Here is a 17642-nt window from a genome sequence, read left to right as displayed (position 1 = left end):
CATCTACACGTTCCCTCGTTCCCTCCACCCGCACAGCGCACACCACCATCGACACCTCCCACATCCGAGACCACAACCTCTGCCTCCCTGACCACCCGGCGCGCCCAATGCAAGGCACGATGCCCACCTTCTACATCCGGCGACACCTTCAGGCCTGCGTACGGAGAACCGACCTATGCTTCTGCTACAATTTCAACACCGGCATGCTTATACATTACTACACACAACCGTACACCGACGGCGGCGCAAAGACGCTGCGCGCGTTACAAAACTGACCAGCTAGGAAGACGATGAAAACTTGCGAAAAACTTGGGACCGAGTGGCCTTGTACTACATACCCATACATGTTCGTTGATGCCTCGCGCGTAGTTCATGTCAGGATAGCGCCGTCACACGCCCCCCCCTTGCATTCAACGCTCCTCGTCAAACCTATTATAGTTACACCATCCATTTCTGTGACTCAGAAACCACGCCGTCGTCGTCGTCGTCGTTACAAAAAAACATGCGCTACAAAAACGCACATCCATCTAGTTATGCATGACTGAGAACCTGAGAACCCAAACCAAGCTCACCGCCCCCAACCCCCCATCATTCACCAGACCATCACCAGGTTCTTGCGCACACACCCAACAAGAAACAAACGGTCCCGCCAACTTCTTTTATTGAGTCATCTTGTAATTGATACCCCCCACCACCACCTGGTGCGCAATTGTGTCCATACCGGGAGGCGTTTCGTTGCGCCGCCCGCCCTAGGTAGTTTATCTGGGGGCGACGAACAAGGAAGGCATCGAGCATGGCTTGTACGGCGGCTCATTTACGAATAGCCCTCAACTCAAGCTTGGATCTGTAAACACGAGCGGCCCGACTGTACAGGTTCATTCGGCTAATTATGATGATCGGCAGGTGACGAGAGATGCAAGTAGAACAACTTCAAATTATTCTAAAAAATTGCGCCGATAAATTTCATGGGCGGTATGTATATATATGTATATCTTTGTTTTCTGTATGCACAAGCTGATAACCCATTCAATGTTGAAAAGTGCCATAGCAATGGCCAAGAACAAAAACATGCAGGTAATGCGCAAATAGAAGTGAAAAAGAGAAACGCCCTTCTTTGCTAGTGTACATAGCCCCTTGTCGGCCAAATATATTCATCATGTTCCGTGAAAAAGCGGCCTACATCACCTCCCCATTCAGACCTCTCCCCAGCTACCCACGGGACCTTGCGGTCCAATCATGGAGCCAGTGCCGAGAGAACCGCCGATATCCCAGTAATGCCGCGACGACGTGCTGCTGCGTCGGGCTGACCGGCGGGTGCTCTGGCTGGCGCAGCTACTGCGCGGCCGCGCCGCAATCGGGCTGCTCGGCGTAACGGCCCTGAACGGCCGCCGCTCCATCGGCCGTGCGCGCGCAATCAGAGGATGATGCTGGCGCACACGGGCCACGCGTGCCGCCGCATCCTGCATGCTAGTCGTCGCCATGTGTGCCGGCGCGTTGCTGGGCGTGTTATTGCGCGATGTGAAGCGAGAGATGAGGTAGCGAAAGACGAGCTTAATATCCAGATCCCGCTCCCACTCGTCCTTGGTGAAAAGGCCGCTGTCCTCGGACTCGTCCTTGGTCTTGCCGGGGATCGGAATGGGCTGCGAGTGGCGGTCCAGTGTGGGCTTGAATTCGGGCGCAGAGGGTGCCGCGCTGGGGTGATCGACGCTGGCTTGGTCAGCGGCCTCGGGAATCGCGGGCAGGCCGGCGTAGGGAAGCGGCATCTGCTGCATGCGCGAGTAGGTCGAAAAGGCGCCAGGGTGGTGCGGCGAGAGGTGGTTAACGAGCCGTCCCAATTCGCGCGACACAGACTCGAGAATCCGCAGCTGCCAAGACTCTTCGTCGAGTGACGTCAACGGCGGCGGCGTGTTGAGCTGTGAGGCGCGTGGCGTGTTGGACAAGTCGTCTTCGTCAACGACTGCCTCGCCGAGTAGGATGTCCAACAGCTTCTCGTCGATGCCAAAGATATCCTTGACCACGGTGCGGGTGATGCGGGCCAGGAAGCCTCGGTCTTCGCCAGACGCCTCAGTGGCGGTGGCATCATCTTCATCGTGCCAGGTCATGTTATCGTCAGCTGATTGGGACTGATGGCGGCGATGCATCGATACAAGCGACTTGCGGCGGCGTCTGGTCTCGCGCTGCACCTCGTCGAGAAGCACGCGGCTATGCTCCAGGCGCCAGGCCTCGATTCGCTCCCGCTTCGCCGACTCCTGCACCTCACCTGCGGCACCTGTTTCCATGTAGGTATCGTCGGCAGTGTCAACTCGTAATCTCTTGGGGTTGAAGCGCTCAAACTGGTAGATTTGCTCCTGCGCATCCCGGCCCAGCGTGGGTCTGTCGAGACGAAATGAGCCCAGACCGTCGTGGGCGGGGAAGACAGGCACGGCGCCGTGCATGGTGTTTCTGTGAGAGGCGGCATGGTCCCCAGGTTGAGAGCGGAATTCAGGCAAGTGGCTATCAAGGCTGTCGAGTTCCGCATCATCGTCAACGGATATGTCGTCGATGGCAGAGGAGGCGAGCGATAGTCGAAAGTCGTCGGTGGGGGAGGATCTCGCGGCCGTGTGGACGCTTCCCAGGCCGCTGGCCCGCGAGCGGCCAGGCGTATCGACCGAGTGGTCAGTTTCGCTAAGATATGAGGCGGTGGTGACGTCTGTCGGAGGGGAGAAGAGCACCCATGATGTCTGCGACTGGTCCAGTGCTCTCTCCTGGAGGGCGGCAGGCGGCTGCTGGGTGGGCTCGACAGCGACGGATGGGCGGACCACCCGCTGAGCGGGCTGCCGTGCAGGTTGCTGAAAAGCCATGGGGGGGGTTCGAGGCGGCCCCTATCAAAGTGCCGTGCCGATATGGAGGATGTTTTAGGTGTGGTTGTGAGTTTTTGTCCCAGCACGGCGATGAGAGCGAGATTTGGCGTGCAGTATGGCGTAGGGCTTGGTGCGAGTGACGATACAGATAAGGCGTGATAGGGCAACGTCGGGCGGTTGTCGGAGCGCCGGGTGGGCAGCTCGGGGGTTCGAGGTAGGGGCAGTGTGGTACAGCGCGCGAGGAAGGTAAAACGCTATGAGAGTCGAAGAAGGGGAAATCGTACGGAGAAGACCAAATTTGTTGATGAGCCGCAAGAAATAGAGATAGAAAGGAGACGGCAGGAGATGCGTGACTTGGGCGGGCTCTAGTTTCCTTTTGTTGGGAGGCGGGCAGCGCTGTCTGATTGCGTCGAGGGGCTGGAGGGGCACATACAAAGATGACAGATCGGTCACTGCAGTCTGCAGTCTGCAGTGCACCTCCCGTATCAAGAAGCAGTGCAGAGGAACCAGCGGCACGGCAGTGGGCCCGTTACAGTGGGCTCGTGGTGCCGATGGGCTGCTCGCGTGCCGGATCCAGCGGTCTAGAGGGTTATTAGTAGGTACTAGGTAATATGACAATAAGAGCACACTATCGCCATATAACCTCTCGCAATGGACTTTACAAATGTTTTCTCCTTTCGAATCGTGTCATCTCTTCCCGTTTTTGACTGTCCCATTGCAGTTGCTCCCACTGTTTCTCTAGACGCAGCCGCTGCATTCGTATCAGCATCCCCCCTCCCTCATGACATGACACTGTCCTGCTGAACTGCTGGGCTGACTGGCTACCCCTCTCAGAAATAGTTACAGTGGTTCCCGCGCTACAAGTGGTCTCACTTAGTACATTATTAGTAGTTACCAGTGGTGGCATCAATTCGTCCCAGATGTCGTTATCAGCGTGTCGATTTCGTCCTACGTTTGCCCTTTATCTACATCACCCGTGCATCAACAAACTCCATCTGTCAAACCTTGTGCCCTCCGATATGCACTCGGTCCGTTCCCGGCTCTGTAACTATCGCCTCTTGACGCCTCAAGCACAAAGTCCCTCCAATGGCGTGCGGTAGCAAACATAACACCGCCCTTTCTGTTTCGGTGCACGCGTCAGATCCAGCCAGCCTCTTTGCTGGTCCCAAGCCCGACCCCAAGCCCTTTCATTTCGTCTCTTTGTTTCAGTCATGGCCGGGGACAGGGTCTTGGGTTCCGTCCGGGTCCGCCACTGTCACGAACACGCAACAAGCGATGACTCGCGAATCTAGGTGGTTGATGGCGCTGCCGTCTTCGCTATTCCTGCCTTGTTAGTAGGCACGGTGTTGTAACTAAATAGCGCGTCCCCGGCACTACAGAGTTACGACTGATAATCGCTTGCAGTACTGCCCAATGTTGCAAACACGCCTGATACCTGGTCCTACATACATGTCCATTATTATCTCATCTTTAATCTAGCGTGCCCCTGCATCTCCCTGATAGGCTCGTCCTTGTATCGATTTGTCTTACAGCTGTACTGCAGTCCGCAGGACGTCAAGCCCACCCCGCCCTGCCTTGAACGACTTGCGCCTACATCTCCATCTCATCATTCATATTAGTTATGTTTCTCTGTTTGCTCTAGAAAGCTCAATTCCAGCGGCGACCTGGCGGTCTGGCGTTACCCGCTCACACCCGACTCTTGCTGCATCAACACCAACCAAGCTCACTCTCATGGCGAGCCGTCCACCGGACCCGTTCAGCTCTTTCCGCTCCGCCCAGCCCAACAGAACGAAAACATGCATCGCGCCTGATCTAACGGACCTTGCACTCGACGCCCTGTCCCCCGCTTGTTTTCCCCTAGACTGACCTTTATTGGCTTGTTCAGGGCGCTGCTGACGGAATGGCGTCACCCGCTGTCGGGTCAGGTGGCCATCTCGCCAACTGCGCTCAAGTGTTCCTTGCCTTGCCCGACCCCGCAGGCTCCCCCACTCGCCACCACCTCTATCTATCACCGTCACTCTTCGTCGGCATTGGCACTTGTAACTAGTACATAGTTAGACAGCTCAGGCTACCACAATTCTCAACAATATAGTGCGCGGAATGGGCAAGAAACCGGATTGTAACACATTGCTTGTAATATCCACGCCGCCACGTCTTCTTCTGCGTTGGCCATGGTACGATCCACCTCCATCTTTCCAGGCTCCTCACCGATCTCGCATATTATTGTGGCACTGCCCTCGTCCCTTGTTACTTTATATTTCAAATCCGATAATCCGATGTTGAACGGACTTGTGCGACAACCACGAAGCACAGTACCGCTCACGACAACGCCGAGGTGCTGCATGCTCCTGTCGTAACAGATCACAGCAACCCAGGATGAGCTGATTTAGACGTTGTATGTTCTACAACAAGTCCAAAGTTACTCTGCCATTGATAATTAAGAATAACGAGTTATTCATGAATCGAAAAACATTACCAACAAATGCTCAGGTCGGCCATAACCTGCAGGTCCCAATTCTCTGTACTGATACCTTGTCAAAGAGCAAACTTGAGCCAGTGGTTAGTTATCTTTGTCGGCACTCCAGAGTTGCTATTGCAAGCCTCGTTCGCAGTATTCTCATGTTCCAGGCTCTAGGTATGTACGTATCATTCTCCAAGGCAACTATGCTAGCCTGTTCAACAATTTAACACATATGATGCTTTACTACTTGTACCCTGGCGGCGATTTGCTTCCTCGCACTAATAAGTCTGGTGCACAGTGTTGCACATTCGCTGGTTGACCGTGCCATAACAATGTCCGGAATTGTGTTCACAGAGTCATTTCAGCCGTTCGAAAGGAAAATTCTTACTGGTTTGTCACTTAGTCACAGTACCAAATTGCCCAGGCTCGTCTTTCTCTACTTGAGGAAGTATCTCCGCGACATAACTGCTTGTCAGGGTGTCAGGCAAACATCGACATGCGAATTGTGCACACAAATTGCAGGGGTCGAGTATGTAGTTCAATTCGTCCATTTTGACAACCATGTAAACTAAACGTCATCTATCTGACATGCCACATTGACGCCAGCCGAATTCCAAATGCAAACCTCGCTACTCCATCTAAGCCGTGAAGGCATCGGGGAAGCGGCGCATGTTCTCGGCCAGAGAGCCGTGGTTGCTGAGGAACTGGACGTAAGCACCATCGTCCTTGACACGGCCAGAGGCCTTGCGCTCCAGGTACTCCTCACGGCGGAGGGGAGTGAAACCCCAGTTCTTAGAGACAATGATCTTCTGGCGACCAGGGAACTTGTACTGGGAGCGGCGGAGGGCCTCGAGGGCGAGCGCACGGTCTGACAGCTTGTTAGTCAAGGTACCGAGTGTAGGGTTCCTGTTACCCCAGGTTCATGAGAGACATACTAGAGTCACGAGTGCGGAGGCTCATGATGATCTGACCAATGTTGACACGGGCGACGGAGCCGTTGGGCTTGCCCCAGGCACCACGCATACCGGTCTGCAGTCTATCGGCACCGGCACATGACAACATCTTGTTGATACGGACGACGTGGAAAGGGTGGGCGCGCACGCGCAGGTGGAAAGCATCCTTGCCGCTGTTCTTGACCATGTACTTGTTGGCGCAAATACGGGCGGCCTCGAGAGCCTCGGAGCTCAGCTGCTCATACTCATTGGAGACGAGGTGGATGCAGAGAGGGAAGTCGTCGACGGCGGCACGCTTGCGGCCAAGATCGAAGATGCGAATCTTGGGGTCGGGGACACCACGGTTGAAGCGCGACTTGGGGTACGGCTAAAAAAGAAGCATGTTAATATCATGGACTGCGCATTGCGATTTGCCATGGCGCCGTGGCCCTGCGATCCGACTCCTCTGCCTCATGCGTCATCCCCTTTGCAGCCCTCGCATCTCATATCCATCGTCGATTCGGAGTCGGTTCGCAGGCGACGAAAATCCATTGGAAAATCTTACCTTGTTCTTGCAGTAGCGGTAGCAACGAGCGGGACGGCGAGCCATCTTGTGGAATTTCTGGTGAGCTTTCCGTAAAGTGGTTGTTGGTGATGGGGAAGAAATGACTCCAAACGAGCGGAACCAAGGACACTTTCTTTCCCAGTGGCCACCACTATTGATTTCAAAGCAGCGCTTGGTAATCTGGATCGGTGGTCTTCTCGCTTGAACCTCGGGCCTTTAGGGCTAACGCCAAACAGTAACGGACCCCTGATTGGCTCGCGTGACGGGCACGCAAAGCGCAGCCCTCGCCCCACTCCAAAATTTCGGGCTACCCAAAAATCACACCGGCGAGCGTCCAACGGATATCAAGATTTTGCTCTGCATCAAAGACACGGTCAATTTCACAACACCGAAAGCAATACCGTCGAGCTACCCAAAAATCACACCGGCGAGCGTCCAACGGATATCAAGATTTTGCTCTGCATCAAAGACACGGTCAATTTCACAACACCGAAAGCAATACCGTCGAGATGGCTCCCATTAAGAAGAACAAGAAGGACTCCAACACCATCAACTCCAAGTTGGCGCTTGTTATGAAGTCCGGCAAGGGTTCGTCACTGCCGTCGTCTGCCCGTATTTCCCTGCCGGAATGCTAACATCAGCTTCAGTCACTCTTGGATACAAGTCGACCCTGAAGAGCCTGCGATCCGGCAAGGCCAAGCTCATCATCATTGCTGGCAACACTCCCCCTCTGCGCAAGTCTGAGCTCGAGTACTACAGCATGTTGTCCAAAACGCCCTGCCACCATTTTGGTGGAACAACGTAAGTGTCCTCCCCAGCGCATACTCTTTGCGGACTTCTTCGCTCAGACCAAACGTGATGCATCCTGTTTATATTCGTAAACAAGCCGTCCAATCGTTGCTACGACGGCGTGCTTGACTGGGAGAAGCCTGAAAATCCTTCGATGGAGGTCAGGGTTCACCTAGGGTCTGCCCAGCGAAGAAGTCTAGCCTTGACTTTGGAGGGTTCACATTGGCTTACATGTACTCTTCTTTTCCCTACAGATTGAGCTCGGTACCGCCTGCGGTAAGCTCTTCCGCTGCTCCACCCTCGCCATCCTCGAGGCTGGTGACTCCGACATCCTCAGCGACCAGGCTGCTTAAGCGGTGAACGATCGCCAAAAACAATAAAAACCTGAAAGCATTTTTCTCTGGCGTTGGGGGTAACTCGGGTCACCGGTACATACCAGTCGATGTAATGCGACATGAGGCAAAGGGCTCCAGTAGGCTGATGTAATGGAATTATTCGTTGAAAGCCGCCGTTTGCGCACAATCGTGTGTAATTACGTGTCGCTCTCTGTTAGTAGCGCCGAAATAGACGACTCAATGAAGAATTAAAGCTCAAGGCTTTGTGTTTGCTCGTGGTGATTGTGGAGGGGCCAGGTTGCCAGCTGTCCGAGGTAGTCGATCCCGCGTGAGAGGTACCTACACGACAAGCGCGAGCTTGGCACATGTACGTCTGCAACAAAGCCCTTGGTTCGTGGCTTGCAAAGTTGTGAGTTACAGATCCTGGTTAACCCGTCCGGTCTGCGTCTTTCACTGTTCAAGAGATCGCCCCATACTTGGTTTGCATCCTAGCGGGCCATCAGGATCAGCATGACAGGTACTCGCAGGGGACAACGAGGTGGCCGAGCGGTTATGCGTTGCTATTATGCGGTGGATTTCCAGCAACGAATGAAGGGCCGGCTCAATCAATAAGAAATAAATTATATGAACTCTAGCTTTAAAAGCCTCCGTGGGGCTTGTACACGTGCTCGTTGTACCAGTAGTCGCTTGTATCACATTCATTGCGGAACACAATGCGTCAATGTACCTACCGGAGGCCGCATCGTTGACAGCCAGAGCGGCAGAGTAGTACTGCATTGTCCGCCACAATTTGACTGGCGTTTATTATATTCAGGGCCAACTGCCTACCTACCGACCCTAGGTAGGTACCGAAAGGAGAGAACACGTCTGACCGTTGTAACTCAGTAGGTCGGCATCCGCCCGCGGTACTAGTGGACGACGGTAACATTAGCTCGATCAGACCATGGCATGCGAGGACTTGAATACCTTGTGCGTCCAGCGTGGAAGATACAAATCGCAACTGTGGCGCGCGTATGGCCGTTTTTCCTAGTTACTGCTGTGAGTACGTCCGAGACATGCAGTCGCGTTTCGCCCATGTGCCCGTAGCAACACCAGGCAGCATTCTTGCTCTCGGCGCCAAAGCAATAGACTTGGTAGGAGAGGACAGGCACTTCGTACCCGCTACTTCTGGGCCATGTATTCGAGATACTCCTCTACAATGTACCATGTACCAGGGGCTGCATTGCTGTCCTTGCTGTCCACTAGTTAATTATAAATCTGCTCCGAAACGCCTGGCTGTGGCTGCTCGTCCCTGAATCACGGGCCAAGATGACTTATGTGGGGACCTTGCACAGGGCGCTGTCTGTCGGAACCCCATGTTTTTTGTTGTGTACCTTTACCGTCTCCGTACCACGTTGTCCTCCTATTCTTCCTCGACATTTCAACAACCATCCTCAAACACATAAACTGCAAACACTGGTGGTCGCGTCTACTACCGCCTAAGAATTATTACCGCACCTACTTTGCATTATCCTGCGCAAGCCCTCGTCGTTTATCGCCCCATCTAGCCGACGCATTATACATCACCGCTAGTCGCTGGCTATTCAGAGTTTCAGTGTCGCCGTCATCATGTCTGCCGTCGCCAAAAAGCCACCTGGTGGCGTTGGCCGAATCTCCCATACCGAGACCACAACGTCACCCAGCCCTTCGCCATCACGAACCACCTCTCAACGCAATTCGACGTCGACTCCCACCGGTCATGCCCGCACACGCTCAACCCGCATGGGAACTCCGGTGTCCGCCCGCGCAGCTGCCGCAGCCCGCAAGAACAGCACAGCCGCAGAGTCAGACGCCCACGCCGAGGCTACCGCTGCCGCCGAGGATCTCCAGCAGCGCCTGGAGAAGGAGGAGAAGCAATCAGAGCTGTTCAGCAAGCAGATCGACGTCCTCCAGACCAAACTTGACGATGCGGTCAAGGAGTCTGCAACGCTCGAGGAAAAGGTCCACGAGTACGAAGAGCAGCTCGAAGCCTTCACCAACGAAAAACGAGAGGCCACCCGCCAGATCCGTGAAATGGAAACCATCTACGAGGCGGAACGCAGTTCCATGCTCAAGGAAAAGGAGGACATGGCCAACAAGGAAGAGCAGATGCAAACCATTATCCAGAGGCTCAAAGACAGCCTTGCCCAACGTAATCATGGCGATGATGACTCGCGCCCCTCCCGGACAGGCAAGTACCACCTCTCTCACCTGGTGCTTGATGACACAGTCACTAACCTGGAAATAGCCAACGCGTCGCCCTCGATCGACGGCAGCAGCTTCGCCCCACCATCCTCGCTCCAGAGAAGTGACTCCCGCAACAGCTCAAAGCTTATCCTACAAAAGGACAAACTCATTGAATCACTACGACTAGACCTCGGCGAGGCTCAGAAAAAGCTGGAAGAATCTGAGAATCAAGGCGGTGGCCACCTCCGGGAGGTCGAGCGCCTGCTGATGGAAGCTCGCCTGGCCAACGCTAGACTGATGGAGGACAACGAAAGCTACCAGCTGCTTCTCAAGGACAAGACGCTTAAGGGCGACTTTGGCCAGAGTGACTTTAGTTATATGAGCTCCAACCAAGATGCCTTGGCCGCTCTTGAAGGCAAAGTCCCTGCTGCCTCATCGCTGGCCGACGAGCTCTCTGATGCCACCGCGGCTGAAGGTGAAGGCGATCGTCGCCTCGAGGGAGAGCTCAAGTCTATGAAGGAGCAGAACAAGGCTCTGACTCTATATATTAACAAGATCATCGAGCGCCTCCTGCAGCATCAGGACTTCGAGTCTATCTTGGACCAGTCCAGCGACGGAAAGGGCAATGTCAACAAGGAGTTGCCTCCCCCTCCGAACGGCGCATCCCTTCTCCAGCGTGCTAAATCCATGGCCATGGGCCCCAGCCTGAACAACAAATCAAAACCTCGCCCGATTTCTGTGATGCAGGCCAGCACACCCAACTCTGCGCATACGGATCCGGAGCGGGCGCCCAGTATTCCTATCGGCAATCTCGGTCGCTCCACTAGTGTTCGACGATCCCGCCCTCAGAGTGAACAGTTCCCTGGAGCTGCCAGTCTGGTAAGCCAGATGTACAAGGGTCCTGATGGTCCCCTCTCGCCTCCTCTTGGCAACCCTCGAAACTCGCAAGGCTTCCAGTCTGGTGCCAGCGCCACTGGCAACGGCACGTCGCGCATCCCCAGCACCAGCAGTCAAGCGCCATCGTCGGCGGGCAATTTCCCCGGCATGCGCAGCGAGACGTCAAGCATTAGTGGCGAGTCCGCCGATATCACCACACCGCCATCGCAGTCACCTCCCCGCTCTGTTCACGAAAAGAAGACGACCTTTGTCGGAGGCACGCCGCGCCCTCTGCGCCTCGTGCAGGAGAATGCCGACGCTGTCAGGGACAAGGAGAACAAACGCGCGAGCTGGTATACTGGCTGGACAGGCTGGGCCAAGAAAGACGATACGACCACGTTGCAGCAAGCGGCAAACGAGCCCATTCCAGAGTAAACGACATCGAAATACCTAGGTGGCCACCACATCGCTCCGCGTTTTAACCGCCTCTTCCGCTTTTTTTTTTTTGATCCCGTCGATTTTGACATTGTACCTCAACGGAAGCATGCAAACGGGTTTTGCTTGCCAGCCCTATGCCTCCTTTCTCGCTGTCCCAGCTGTGGCGACATTGGTGTTCTATTTTCTTCGCTTTTGTTTTCCGAGGAGGGTTTTTGAGCATTTGGCGTCTGTTGGCATACACATATTACGCGAAGACGGGTTCTTCATGACGGGATTACGTTGATGGGATTATACTACATGTATCATACGCGAGACGGGAGGGCAGACCAGACACTGGTCTGCTCTTTCTGTCGTGAAGCTATTGCCTTGTTTTGGAAGTTCATGTTTTGTCATGGCATTGATGAGGAGAATGTTGGATAAAACAAAACCTTGTATAAACGAAAACCAAACGAGGGTGTGGGGAGGGACAAAGAAGACTGGGAGACTACGATTGATTGGAGTTTTGCTTTTCATTGTTTTCATGTCCATTTTCGACCTTTGTGCATATTCAAAGACAGAGATACCACGCCTGACGTTCTTATTCACCCGCCAGTGCCCCGCTCGCCGCTACACGTTCTCGTTGTCATTATTGGCGGTATATCAAAGCCTTATATAGATAGATGTTTAGAAGATGAAAGACACCCCATTGCGGTTCCGTCACAATCAGTACAACGTTATACACTGTGAAATGATGGACGGTTGAGAAGGGCCATTCAAGCGGCCAGCGTCTCGACCTCGAGCGCAGCCAGCACAAAAGCCGCCTCCCCGCTCGTGAGGGTGCTCGTCACGGCGCCGGAGGAGGTGACACCCTGGTTGCGTGAGATGAAGCTCCCGAGCATGTGCAGCGAGCTCGAACGCCGGGCGGCGAAGAATGCGATTTAGGATAGCAAAGGTCGCATTTGTGTGGATGTGATTGAGGAGGTGTACGCAGAGGAGGGGGCCTGCCGTCGGAAGCTGGGTTGCAGATCGGCATACGGCGTGACATTGTCATGCGGGTGACCAATAAAACTAGGTTGACCTAACAGCCAAGTACCGAAAAGGCATTCAACAATGAAGAGCAAACAATAAGAATATGAAACATTACAACTAGAATTATGCTACAGTGAAACCCCGTGGAGACTGGTTTAATTTGTGCCCTCGACGGTAGTAACGCTAGCTCATGTAAGTCGCCCGGAACCTGAAGATCTGGCTGTAGTTTTGGTTTATCTTGCAAAGCGATGCTATCATTCATATATAAGAAGACAGGTAGTTATATAGGGAGAAACTAGGGTTCGAGGACGCAGCCCCGTCGCCTGTGGCTTGAGCTTTCTTGATGATGCGCAACGGCGTAATGCAACAGGGCGGAGTGGCCCATGGTTCGCGAACAGGAAGAATGTTTGCTATTCATACAACTACTGTGACTTGTATCAAATATATTCCAAAGACCAGAGAACAAATTTGCGGTCATTATCAAGCTTTGTATAGCACATTTCGTCCAATATCTTGGAGTTCCATCAAGTGGCGATCTAACGCTGCTCGTCGTATCCCTGACAAGAGGTGACTGAAATTCTGATAGACCGACTCGACGAGTGTGATTCCATTTTCAAAATTCTCCATTTTCCACGCCTGCTTCTTTCTCCCGCCGCTGCTGTACTTTGTGCGACCAGACCAATGGCAGCTGCAGCAAGCAGCACTACTCGCACGACACACAAAGGCCAGGCGACCAGGTCTGCCTCTCCCGTCGCGTCCAAGATCTCCTCATGCAACAAAAGTAAGAGAACAGGATCCCTTCAAGCATTCTCCCGGGTCCATTTGCTAACTCCTCGACAGTCAGTATACCGGCACGTACACCTACCACCCGGCCATGGGGGGGCAGCCAAGCGCCGCTGGCACCCAATCGCAAACACCACAACAACAACGGGCACCACCACCGCATCCGGTCTGGCCACCGCCGCCGCCGCCGCCCGTGGTTCCAAGGACCTGCCGAAATACGACGACGCCGGTGCGCACGTGGGCTATGCTGCCGCCGCCGGCCCCGCCGTGCCTGACGTGCCGGAGTCAGGGCATGGTCTACCGGGAGCGGCGCGCGGAGCGGACCAAGACGTGCGTGCTCTGCAGCGGGGGCGGGATCGTCAAGCTGTCGGCGGTCGGGGCGGAGGGCACGTGCTGGCACTGCTACGGCGAGGGGGAGACAAAGTATGTGACGATGGAAGGGGGCTGGATTCAGTGTTACTGTAAACAGCAGCCGCGGAGACGGCCGTCTCAGGATCCAAACTTAAGATCCTCCTAGCCTGTCGTGATTAAGAAGTCTGTCTACTAGAGTGTACTTGGTTGTAAAGGAAGTTTCATTGTTTGCTGTGAAGCATGAACATTGAGGCTCGGTGAATCGCCCTCGGGCGCGCGTTTACATATTGTTACACCGAAACATACAAAGCGAACCACATTGCCACTCGTCTTACAAGTAGTATCCGGTGCTTGTTCTGGAAAGTATTTATACTGTCCCAGCGAAGTAGATTCATCACTGCTGTGCCCAACCGCTCCATTTCAGAAACCCTAGAAAGGAACTTTCCATCTCGCCGTTTGCTCATTTGTTTACTCGTTTGATTTTGCGGCCAAGGGTCCTATACAGAACTCCACGTATCTCTTTTTTCTTGTCTCTTGGACAGCATGGATTGGGGTGATGAGCGGGAGCCACTCCTCGGCAAGGGCTCTGGCACTGAGCCGGACCCTGAGTTCGACCAGATGGAGGAGAAGTTTCAGGCGTATCTGCAGCTTTGCAGTAGGTATCCTGAGCCTAAAAGACCTTTGGCTTGGAAGATGTTCCAAGTAACTGTGTATGGGTCGCCGGTGCGCTTGTTGTAAGTCACATTGTCGTTCGCTATGCTGGTGCTTGAATTTAATCATGAAAATTAGCGACCTGAGAATTCCCTACGTCGAGGATGCCCTAGAGCGCGCCGACAAGCGCGTCAACGCCAAAATCGACGAGATGATTCCGGCAGTTCATCGATTCAGAGAGGAAATGAGAAAGCGTGTCAAGAAGGGAAATAAGAAATGGTGGCGCCGGCTGTTTGACAATGTGAACGAGGCCCGCGATCTTGTTGGGGACAAACAGGACGTTCCTCAGAAGACTATCATGTATATCTGGACCACACATCAAGCCTTGGGTTTTCTTCGATACTTGATCGGTGAGGATAAACCATCCTGGGCGAGATTTGCGAAGCAGGCTACTCGATACAAACCGAATATCTGGGATGTCACGCTGACAGAGGACATGGAGTGCTGGGAGCTTTGATGATCTACCCTGCACTTGAATCTAGAGTAGTAGTGTTTGCTCGAGGTAGATAGGTTTTGGTAGTTTTTGACAGTCGGAAAATTCCAGCACCTTTGGAGCATTCTGATTCCTTGAGAAACGGCTCGAGTTTGCATTTGGGGAGTATAAATTGCTCAGTTTCGAGAGTGTTAGACCTTGTGTGGCAGCCGAGCTCACCGGGAAGGCTGATGATTTGACAGTATCATCTCATCAATTGACAACAAGCTAAACCATGTTCATTATGGCAGCTGCCTACAAGATAAATACGACAAGTATAATAAACACAACAAGTACAATAATAATCAGTACGCCAAGTACGATAGTCAAGTTATCGGCCTTTGCTGACGGGCTAGGCTGAGCGCGTTGTTGCCGAGAACGGAAAGACACAGAGTGACATGTCTCCGACAAGCAATTACCTACTGACTAAGCATAGTACGACATGTAACTACCTACATACAGGGCGCGCGCTCGATGCTCTTGTCAAGTGTCGAGTGTTGATCTGCCGAAAAGGCAAGACCCCAATAGGTGGTTCGCTCATGGTACACGCAAGACACTGACGAGTTGTTGTTTCGTGACGACGGCCATGGACGAGTCGGACACGTGTCTCAAGGTTCTTTTCAACAAGAGAGGAATGGTAAGCAGGCTGCTGCACGGCTACCACGACTGGGATGCTTGGATGGCTTGGATGCCCTCCATCCCCTCCGCCTTCATGTCGGCCACAACTGCGAGTGGAGTCGCTAGTACGACTCGTTTATAATTTTTCCGTCGCCCTGCTAGAAAAGGCAAATTGCGACGAGCCAAGCAGGCGGGCGGGCGGGCGTCCCTGCAAGGGAAAAGTCGCGCAGAAAGTTTACTAGGGCTGGGGGCAGCGGATCGGCGGCATCGTGCAGAACGAGGCCGCGCAAGCGAGCCATTGGGTCGATAAAAGCTGGAATCGGACGCGGTCAGTCTCGAAAGCCATCGAGGACGCGGCTGGCTGGGAATCGACGACGATGCCTTGGGATGCGCCTTGCGGATTTGTTGCTGCAGACGATGCGAGCCCTGCCGGGTGGCCTTCCCACTGGACTGGGGGGGCCTGTGCCGCTGCCTGTGAGACTGTGAGAACCGTGGCAGGCTGAGGCCGCGGCCAGGCCTGGACGGGATTAGCGGCCTTGCGTGTGACTCATTTGTTGGACTCCACTGTCCGCGCTGGAGAAGGTACATGCTGCTGGCGTAGCGTCTTAGCAGCTCCGCCAGTGCTAGGCCTCAAAAATCTGCTACTGCGTTACTGCAGTCCTCCTCAGCCTCGGGTACCCCTTCCCAATCCTCCCAGACTGGCCTGGCCCCGAGGGCTGGTGCCTGAGAAATACATAATGTCCCCGTTCTTTTCCTCACCCACATTTCGCTTCCCTTTTTTTTTCTTTCTCTCCTCACCCTAAACATCATACATACACCCAGAACAAGATTACCAGCGCCTCAGGCCGCCTTCAAGATGCGATAAACTATCTCTTCCCCGAGAACTCCCCCTCTGAAACCGTCAAAATTCAGTCTCACGACTTCAACAACTTCTCCACTCAATCTTCTCCCCATTCAGCTCACCTTTCGGTCGACCTGAATTACAGCCCTGCTCTGAATAGCATCAGCTCCAGTTTCCCTACAACCGCCAACATTTCCAACTCAGACTTTCCAGTCTTCACCACGGACTCCCAGTCAACATGGCCTCCCCTACCAGCTTCCGCCCTGCCGGCACAACCCGAGCAATCACCACATCTGAGCCCAGCACAGAGCCCCCAGCAGGACTTCGTCTTGTTCGACAATCCTCCGCCTCCCAACGCTAATCGGTCTTCGGTTCCGCTGTCCAGTCAGCGTCGTCACTCGTACAATAATCGTTTAGAAAAGTCTGTTGCTTCTGCCCTTCAAAATCAGCGAGTTGCACAGCTTCTCCATACTTTTGGACATCCTTCATATCCCGTCAACGCCAAACGTGTCTCCAACAGCAATCAGTTTTACGCCTCTTCGGCACCATCCTCTACTGTTTCCCTGAAGCAACGGTCTTCAAGCGCCCGCCCCCCCGTTCCCCTCTTCAACCAGAACATCGGTGACGCGGACCAATCCGGCACGATGATGAACGCAGCAGATGTTATCCTGGATGATCTTCCCATCTTTGATGGCGAAGCCTCCAACACTGCTTTCTCCTCGCCCGCGATTCCAACCTCCTTTGACTTCAGCGGCAGCATGTCCAGCTCCGCCTCCAACTTGGGAACTGTCTCGCCCCACGACCTTTTGGTCCAGGAGCCTTTCATGTCCGCCCCCAACTCGGCTGCTCTCACTGCCTTGACCTCTCCGTCAATATACAATGAGTCTCCCGACTTTGATGGCTACGATGTCTCTCCCAACTTTGAGACGGCCGACTTTGGGCACCCAAGCGATTCTTGGTATCCCTTGTTCCCTCAGGAGTCGACTCTTCCTGAGGCGACCAACCCAGAGGACTCCCCCAACCAAGGCTCCGATTCTGATTCTGTCGGCCAGGCTTCTGGCGGCAGCCGACGCCGGCCTAGCGGCTCGCCTACCAACGGCGGTCGCTTGGCTGCGGCTGCTGGTGTCAACGCGCGCAAGCGCGATAAGCCTTTGCCTCCCATCATCATCGAAGACCCCAACGACGTTGTCGCTATGAAGAGAGCTCGCAATACCCTCGCTGCTCGAAAGTCACGTGAGCGCAAGGCTCTGCGCTTCGACGAGCTCGAGGACAGAATTGCGAAGCTCGAAGCTGAGCGCGACCACTGGAAGAAGATTGCTCTGTCTCAATCTGGTGCCCGATAGAAAGGGCGCTCTTCCTGGTGCTAAAAGTTTACTGTTTTTGCATTTTCGTTGACTATATTACCTTTCTCTTTCTA

General features: G+C 54.1%; 5 protein-coding genes across 5 annotated transcripts; 3 read left to right on the top strand and 2 right to left on the bottom strand.

Moving 5' to 3' along the window:
- Nucleotides 1-1193: 1193 nt before the first annotated feature.
- On the bottom strand, nt 1194-2840 carry CCM_04675 (uncharacterized protein; the record flags this gene model as incomplete). Its single annotated transcript, XM_006669822.1, has 1 exon — nt 1194-2840. The coding sequence occupies one exon, from the start codon at nt 2838-2840 to the stop codon at nt 1194-1196; it is 1647 nt and encodes a 548-aa protein (XP_006669885.1).
- A 3099-nt stretch (nt 2841-5939) lies between these two features.
- On the bottom strand, nt 5940-6785 carry CCM_04674 (60S ribosomal protein L10; the record flags this gene model as incomplete). The annotated part of the gene is made up of 3 exons (XM_006669821.1): nt 5940-6169; nt 6237-6621; nt 6711-6785. 3 exons carry the CDS (start codon nt 6783-6785, stop codon nt 5940-5942), a joined length of 690 nt encoding a protein of 229 aa, XP_006669884.1.
- A 522-nt stretch (nt 6786-7307) lies between these two features.
- On the top strand, nt 7308-7940 carry CCM_04673 (60S ribosomal protein L30; the record flags this gene model as incomplete). The annotated part of the gene is made up of 3 exons (XM_006669820.1): nt 7308-7386; nt 7446-7599; nt 7802-7940. The coding sequence occupies 3 exons, from the start codon at nt 7308-7310 to the stop codon at nt 7938-7940; spliced, it is 372 nt and encodes a 123-aa protein (XP_006669883.1).
- Nucleotides 7941-9530: 1590 nt separating this feature from the next.
- CCM_04672 (M protein, serotype 2.1 precursor, putative) lies at nt 9531-11438 on the top strand (the record flags this gene model as incomplete). Its single annotated transcript, XM_006669819.1, has 1 exon — nt 9531-11438. The coding sequence occupies one exon, from the start codon at nt 9531-9533 to the stop codon at nt 11436-11438; it is 1908 nt and encodes a 635-aa protein (XP_006669882.1).
- Nucleotides 11439-15801: 4363 nt separating this feature from the next.
- Nucleotides 15802-17568, top strand: CCM_04671 (cross-pathway control protein 1; the record flags this gene model as incomplete). The annotated part of the gene is made up of 2 exons (XM_006669818.1): nt 15802-15858; nt 16207-17568. The coding sequence occupies 2 exons, from the start codon at nt 15802-15804 to the stop codon at nt 17566-17568; spliced, it is 1419 nt and encodes a 472-aa protein (XP_006669881.1).
- Between the last annotated feature and the right edge of the window lie 74 nt (nt 17569-17642).

Source organism: Cordyceps militaris (assembly GCF_000225605.1).
Source record: "Cordyceps militaris CM01 unplaced genomic scaffold CCM_S00003, whole genome shotgun sequence".
NCBI lineage: Eukaryota > Fungi > Ascomycota > Sordariomycetes > Hypocreales > Cordycipitaceae > Cordyceps > Cordyceps militaris.
Note: the sequence above shows the minus strand (reverse complement) of the source record. Positions and strands in the feature narration are given on the sequence as shown.